This window comes from Oncorhynchus tshawytscha, linkage group LG24 (assembly GCF_018296145.1).
Source record: "Oncorhynchus tshawytscha isolate Ot180627B linkage group LG24, Otsh_v2.0, whole genome shotgun sequence".
NCBI lineage: Eukaryota > Metazoa > Chordata > Actinopteri > Salmoniformes > Salmonidae > Oncorhynchus > Oncorhynchus tshawytscha.
The window spans coordinates 31,225,299-31,233,576 of record NC_056452.1 but is presented as its reverse complement, the minus strand read 5'-3'; the positions used below and the strand labels follow the sequence as shown (position 1 = coordinate 31,233,576).

At 44.6% G+C, this 8,278-nt stretch overlaps 1 protein-coding gene across 3 annotated transcripts in view; it reads right to left on the bottom strand.

The window, feature by feature from the left end:
- Positions 1 to 601: 601 nt before the first annotated feature.
- Positions 602 to 8,278, bottom strand: part of LOC112236561 (protein jagged-1b) — a 114,861-nt gene continuing 107,184 nt past the window's right edge. For all 3 annotated transcript variants that reach the window (XM_042305658.1, XM_042305659.1, XM_042305660.1), the window contains one exon: positions 602 to 3,590. In XM_042305658.1, the coding sequence (XP_042161592.1) occupies positions 3,031 to 3,590 (560 nt within the window). In that variant the 3' untranslated portion in view covers positions 602 to 3,030. The remainder of the gene's footprint in view (positions 3,591 to 8,278) is intronic.

Here is an 8,278-nt window from a genome sequence, read left to right as displayed (position 1 = left end):
TCAGTAATGGCACCCTATTCCCTGTATAGTGCACTACTTAGGGAATAGGGTGCCATTTTGGACACAGACATACTCTCTAACTTGTCTGGACCCTCGATGGCTCAAAACCACATTGCAGTATTTACACAGCAGCTATTTTTCCCCATGGTCCAATAAACTGACTGATTTTGGGGTACTGTAGAAAACAAGGTAGCCTAGTGGTTAGAGTGTAGGGACGGCAGGGTAGCCTAGTGATTAGAATGTAGGGGCAGCAGGGTAGCCTAGTGGTTAGAGTGGTGGGCTTGTAACCGAAAGGTTGCAAGTTCAAATCCCCGAGCTGACAAGGTACAAATCTGTCGTTCTGCCCCTGAACAAGGCAGTTAACCCACTGTTCCTAGGCAGTCATTGAAAATAAGAATTTGTTCTTAACTGACTTGCCTAGTAAAATAAAAATACAGTATGAAGTGTGTGTGCAGATGTTATGTTAATACTATGACAGACAGCATTAATCTCTTAAACCTGTTGTTTATGAAGCATGTGACAATACATTTTTTTTAAATTGATTATCTAACCTCATGATCAATCCTTTCATTCATTCACATATTTGACTCCAGAACATGACTCCAGAACAGTGACAGTTTTTAATTTCTCTTTTCATAAAAAATATTTAATAAATATTGACTTTCAAAATATTGCCAGAATTGCAACATCAACACATAATACATTCTCATAACACAAGGGTGGAAAAAGGACAGGAAATGAATGTTGCCATGATCTCAGAAAGAGAAAACATGTCCGTCTTTATAGTTGAAACAGAAACTAAAGAACTTCCGGCAGCACACAACCAAGCAGGGTCAATGCTTGAGCTAAATTGACTAAATATTTGTAAATAACTCACTTGAAAATTGAACTTGAACATTGTCCAACTGGGTCAACACAAGTATTATCTTTTCTCATTGTCCACTGTTTCTAGATTTATGAAATATCACGTATAATTAATTACAAATGAGTGCCATTTTTCCTTCCTAATTTAAAAAAAAAAGTATGTTAAGCAGCTTTTCCATGTTTTAATGGTGTGGGCATATAACGGACATAAAATATATTCATGTGAGTCGACCGCAGCCAATAAGGAAACAGGAAGCTTAAAAAAATAAAAATGTATTGGTCCGTTTGAGGTGTTTGTTCTCTCCAAAATGGCACCCTATTCACTTTATAGTGCACTACTTTTGACCAGGGCCCATAGGGAATAGGGTGCCATGTGGGACTAGATATACTGGACAACATTCTGGGTGGAAGTTGACAGAATATGGACACTAACGTAAAAAGTTACATCGGGTGGTTTATTATAAATTTAGCTGGCTAACGAATTGATGTTGCTTCGTAGTATACCCCTCAAGAGTCCCAGGGCCCACAATTCATAGTGCTGGTATAAGGATCAGTTCGGCCTTTCGGATAATGAATACAATTTATATGAACAGGCAGGACCTGATCCTAGATCAGCTCTCTTATTCTGAAAGAATGTATGAATTACAGGCCCTGTTCGGTTTGTGCCATCTTGCCAAATCATGCATGCAATGGATTTGATAGCACAAACCGATCCGGGACTGTTGACCCTCTACCATTCAAGTATGATTGGGTTACATCCCAAATGGCACCCTATTCACTTTATAGTGCACTACTTTTGACCAGGGCCCATAGGGAATAGGGTGCACTACATTTGACGAGGGCCCATAGGGAATAGGGTGCACTACATTTGACGAGGGCCCATAGGGAATAGGGTGCACTACATTTGACGAGGGCCCATAGGGAATAGGTTGCCATGTGGGGACAAGTCCTGGGTCTAGCTATGACTTTATGCGTGATTGGCAGATATACTTATTTTCTGAGTATGTGATGAGTGACTTAAGATGCTGCTAAAGGATTTTTGTTCAATTAGTAGTCACAAGGAAAATGTCTGCCACTACACTACAATCTCTGAATCGTTTTACAACCCAAAAGCAATGCATTTATAAATCAATTTTATTTCTTCTTCCCCTGCAAAGTCTAAGCAACAACGGACGCTGTAGAATCATAAACAAAACAACAACAAAAATATTTCAGGCCAAAAAAAAAAAAAAGAGCATTTTTTTGGGGCATTTTATAAATGAAAAACATGTTCACTATCAAAAAAAGGAAACGAAGCAAAACTATACTAAACATCTAGAGACAGAACATATAAATAAAAAGGAATGATATCTTAAGGCTCTTGATTATTATTTAAGTTAATAAATCAAATATACACAATGATTAATAAAAAATAAAGAAATGTACATATCTACACATTCTAAACAGACACAAATTCTTCATATTGCAACTGCTGACAACGACCCCACCCGCCCAAAGAATAAATCATTCTAATGTTGTATTTATTTTTGGTTTAATTTCATGACATTGCTATGAAACTGAAAAGGCAAACAAAACTAGTTTATACCTACTAGAGAGAGAGAAATACATTAAAGCAATGCGTGTCTGAAATGGCCACCTATTCCCTACATAGTGCACTACTTTAGACCAGGAACCATAAGGGCTCTGCTCAAAAGTAGAGTGTTATATAGGGAATAGGTGTCGTGTGGAAATGTGAAAACACAACACCCTCTTAACCTGCCAACCAAAGCAACCTTCTCTGCCAGTGTAGCCAGCTAGCATTAAATTATCAGGAGCAACGTCTAAAACAGCAACCTACTCCCTACAACGTACACTTGGCCCATAGGGCTCTGGTCAAAAGCAGTGCACTAAATAGAGAACAGGGTACCACATCTGACGTACCATTCATTATATCCAAAACAAACCAACCTTGTAGTCACAGAATAATGACGTAACAGTTTAGGAACTACAAAACTACAAATCCCAGAACACCCCCTGGTCCTCTTCGGCATGATCAAAGGGTTTGGTTGCACGGCAACACTGTCCACAGAACGTGTCAGAAGGACCACGTTGCCGGGGTGACCATAAAGTCCAAGAAGGGGAATTCTTTACACAGCGTTTATTTCCTGCCTCCAATGTCACTTCCTGCTATACGATGTAGTCCATCCTGTTCATGCTGTGTGCCGTCTCCAGGGCTCTGTTGTCCTGTTTATTAGTCCAGTGTTTGGAGCTGGGCTGCACCGGGGTCCTGCCGTCCCCTTCGTTGGGCCCGTTGGCCCCCAGGCCTCCATTGAGGCCCCAGTCTTCCCGCTCCACCAGTGTGTAGGCGGGTTGTTTGGCTGGAACCGCAAAGCGTCCTTTGTTCCCCATATGTCTCTCTTTATCGTTGTCCTCCTCCCCCTCCGGGGGGTGGTGCGTCCGTACCTTGGCGATGATCGAGTTCTTATCCTCGTAGTCCTTGATGGCCACCGATGTTGTAAGATGGCCGCCGCCTCCGGCGTGTTTCTCGTTGATCGGGTTCTTGATCTGGTTGAGCTGCTCACGCACATTGTTGGTTGTGTTGTCGTCGGTTGCCGCGGACGACAAGGCTCCGTTGCCATGGTGACTGCCATGTTTCCGACGGCGACGCACGCAGTAGAGGAAGACCGAGACCAACGCCAGGATCCAGAGGAGAATGAAGACAGAGGACAGCAAGGGTACTAGGTAGTCTGGATAGGAGAGAAACAGACAGGAATTCATCAATCACTTCATTGTCAAGAAAGTCTGTCCTGAAATATAGAAGTCATGTAACTTGAGGTCCCTCAAGTGTTAAACGTCAACATAAAGACTGTTTCTAAAGGTTATAAACGTCAGACTGTTTCTAAAGGTTATAAACGTCAACATAGACTGTTTCTAAAGGTTATAAACGTCAACATAAAGACTGTTTCCTCCTACTAAAGGTTATAAACGTCAACATAAAGACTGTTTCTAAAGGTTATAAACGTCAACATAGACTGTTTCCTCCTACTAAAGGTTATAAACGTCAACATAAAGACTGTTTCTAAAGGTTATAAACGTCAACATAGACTGTTTCCTCCTACTAAAGGTTATAAACGTCAACATAAAGACTGTTTCCTCCTACTAAAGGTTATAAACGTCAACATAAAAACTGTTTCTAAAGGTTATAAACGTCAACAGACTGTTTCTAAAGGTTATAAACGTCAACAGACTGTTTCTAAAGGTTATAAACGTCAACAGACTGTTTCTAAAGGTTATAAACGTCAACATAGACTGTTTCTAAAGGTTATAAACGTCAACATAAAGACTGTTTCTAAAGGTTATAAACGTCAACATAAAGACTGTTTCTAAAGGTTATAAACGTCAACATAAAGACTGTTTCTAAAGGTTATAAACGTCAACATAAAGACTGTTTCTAAAGGTTATAAACGTCAACAGACTGTTTCTAAAGGTTATAAACGTCAATATAGACTGTTTCTAAAGGTTATAAACGTCAACATAAAGACTGTTTCCTCCTACTAAAGGTTATAAACGTCAACATAAAGACTGTTTCTAAAGGTTATAAACGTCAACATAAAGACTGTTTCTAAAGGTTATAAACGTCAACATAAAGACTGTTTCTAAAGGTTATAAACGTCAACATAAAGACTGTTTCTAAAGGTTATAAACGTCAACATAAAGACTGTTTCTAAAGGTTATAAACGTCAACATAAAGACTGTTTCTAAAGGTTATAAACGTCAACATAAAGACTGTTTCTAAAGGTTATAAACGTCAACAGACTGTTTCTAAAGGTTATAAACGTCAACATAAAGCTGTTTCCTCCTACTAAAGGTTATAAACGTCAACATAAAGACTGTTTCTAAAGGTTATAAACGTCAACAGACTGTTTCTAAAGGTTATAAACGTCAACAGACTGTTTCTAAAGGTTATAAACGTCAACATAGACTGTTTCTAAAGGTTATAAACGTCAACATAAAGACTGTTTCTAAAGGTTATAAACGTCAACATAAAGACTGTTTCTAAAGGTTATAAACGTCAACATAAAGACTGTTTCTAAAGGTTATAAACGTCAACAGACTGTTTCTAAAGGTTATAAACGTCAACAGACTGTTTCTAAAGGTTATAAACGTCAACAGACTGTTTCTAAAGGTTATAAACGTCAACATAAAGACTGTTTCCTCCTACTAAAGGTTATAAACGTCAACATAAAGACTGTTTCTAAAGGTTATAAACGTCAACATAGACTGTTTCTAAAGGTTATAAACGTCAACATAGACTGTTTCTAAAGGTTATAAACGTCAACAGACTGTTTCTAAAGGTTATAAACGTCAACATAAAAACTGTTTCTAAAGGTTATAAACGTCAACAGACTGTTTCTAAAGGTTATAAACGTCAACAGACTGTTTCTAAAGATTATAAACGTCAACATAAAGACTGTTTCCTCCTACTAAAGGTCTCGCTCTTCTCTTCTGTCTCCTTTCCCTCACTCCATCTCTACTCCTAGCCAAGTTCCAAAACATTTCCACATGAATGAAATCCTGCAGCTCAAGGCTGTTAGCCCTGCATTCCATGAATGATAGAGAGGACTGGACCTACGAGCCCTGGTCAAAAGTAGTGCACTTAATAGGGGATAGGGTGTAATTTAGGACCCACTGGTTGAGATATGGTTTTTCCATGACCGTGTAGAGGGTTAGAACAGTACCTCAGTGTTTCAGTCCTTTTCCTCTCTCCCTCATCTCTTCCATCCTTCCTACTACAAGTGTTTCCTCTCTCCCTCATCTCTTCCATCCTTCCTACAAGTGTGTGCAGTTCGAAAGAGCGACAGACCGACAAGAGAGAGAGAGACCGAGACACCGAAAGAGAGACCAGCAGAGAGAGACGGAGACACAGAAAGAGAGCCCAGCAGAGAGAGAGAGACCGAGACACCGAAAGAGAGCCCAGCAGAGAGGGAGAGACCGAGACACCGAAAGAGAGCCCAGCAGAGAGAGACCAAGACACCGAAAGAGAGCCCAGCAGAGAGAGAGACCGAGACACCGAAAGAGAGCCCAGCAGAGAGAGAGACTGAGACACCGAAAGAGAGCCCAGCAGAGAGAGAGAGACCGAGACACCGAAAGAGAGCCCAGCAGAGAGGGAGAGATCGAGACACCGAAAGAGAGCCCAGCAGAGAGAGACCAAGACACCGAAAGAGAGCCCAGCAGAGAGAGAGACCGAGACACCGAAATAGAGCCCAGCAGAGAGAGAGACCGAGACACCGAAAGAGAGACCAGCAGAGAGAGAGACCGAGACACCGAAAGAGAGACCAGCAGAGAGAGAGAGACCAGCAGAGAGAGACCAAGACAGAGAGCAAGAGACCGAGACACCAGCAGAGAGACCAGCAGAGAGAGACCGAGACACTGAAAGAGAGCCCAGCAGAGAGAGAGACCGAGACACCGAAAGAGAGCCCAGCAGAGAGAGACCGAGACACCGAAAGAGAGCCCAGCAGAGAGGGAGAGATCGAGACACCGAAAGAGAGCCCAGCAGAGAGAGACCAAGACACCGAAAGAGAGACCAGCAGAGAGAGAGACTGAGACACCGAAAGAGAGACCAGCAGAGAGAGAGAGACCAGCAGAGAGAGACCAAGACAGAGAGCAAGAGACCGAGACACCAGCAGAGAGAGAGACCAGCAGAGAGAGACCGAGACACTGAAAGAGAGCCCAGAGAGAGAGAGACCGAGACACCGAAAGAGAGCCCAGCAGAGAGAGACCGAGACACCGAAAGAGAGCCCAGCAGAGAGAGACCGAGACACCGAAAGAGAGCCCAGCAGAGAGAGACCGAGGCACCGAAAGAGAGCCCAGCAGAGAGAGAGACCGAGACACCGAAAGAGAGCCCAGCAGAGAGAGACCGAGACACCGAAAGAGAGACCAGCAGAGAGAGAGAGACCAGCAGAGATAGACCGAGACACCGAAAGAGAGCCCAGCAGAGAGAGACCGAGACAGAGAGCAAGAGACCGAGACACAGAGAGACCAGCAGAGAGAGACCGAGACACCGAAAGAGAGACCAGTCGAGAGAGACCGAGACACCGAAAGAGAGCCCAGCAGAGAGAGACCGAGACACCGAAAGAGAGCCCAGCAGAGAGAGAGACCGAGACACCGAAAGAGACCAGCAGAGAGAGAGAGACCAGCAGAGATAGACCGAGACACCGAAAGAGAGCCCAGCAGAGAGAGACCGAGACAGAGAGCAAGAGACAGAGACACCGAAAGAGAGACCAGCAGAGAGAGACCGAGACACTGAAAGAGAGCCCAGCAGAGAGAGAGAGACCGAGACACCGAAGAGAGCCCAGCAGAGAGAGAGACCGAGACACCGAAAGAGAGACCAGCAGAGAGAGAGAGACCGAGACACCGAAAGAGAGACCAGCAGAGAGAGAGAGACCAGCAGAGATAGACCGAGACACCGAAAGAGAGCCCAGCAGAGAGAGACCGAGACAGAGAGCAAGAGACCGAGACACCGAAAGAGAGACCAGCAGAGAGAGACCGAGACACCGAAAGAGAGCCCAGCAGAGAGAGACCGAGACACTGAAAGAGAGCCCAGCAGAGAGAGACCGAGACACCGAAAGAGAGCCCAGCAGAGAGAGACCGAGACAGAGAGCAAGAGACCGAGACACAGAAAGAGCCCAGCAGAGAGAGACCGAGACACCGAAAGTGAGCCCAGCAGAGAGAGACCGAGACACCGAAAGAGAGACCAGCAGAGAGAGACCGAGACACCGAAAGAGACCAGCAGAGAGAGAGACCAGCAGAGATAGACCGAGACACCGAAAGAGAGCCCAGCAGAGACAGACCGAGACAGAGAGCAAGAGACCGAGACACAGAGAGACCAGCAGAGAGAGACCGAGACACCGAAAGAGAGACCAGTCGAGAGAGACCGAGACACCGAAAGAGAGCCCAGCAGAGAGAGACCGAGACACCGAAAGAGAGCCCAGCAGAGAGAGAGACCGAGACACCGAAAGAGACCAGCAGAGAGAGAGAGACCAGCAGAGATAGACCGAGACACCGAAAGAGAGCCCAGCAGAGAGAGACCGAGACAGAGAGCAAGAGACAGAGACACCGAAAGAGAGACCAGCAGAGAGAGACCGAGACACTGAAAGAGAGCCCAGCAGAGAGAGAGAGACGAGACACCGAAAGAGAGCCCAGCAGAGAGAGAGAGACCGAGACACCGAAAGAGAGACCAGCAGAGAGAGAGAGACCGAGACACCGAAAGAGAGACCAGCAGAGAGAGAGACCAGCAGAGATAGACCGAGACACCGAAAGAGAGCCCAGCAGAGAGAGACCGAGACAGAGAGCAAGAGACCGAGACACCGAAAGAGAGACCAGCAGAGAGAGAGACCGAGACACCGAAAGAGAGCCCAGCAGAGAGAGACCGAGA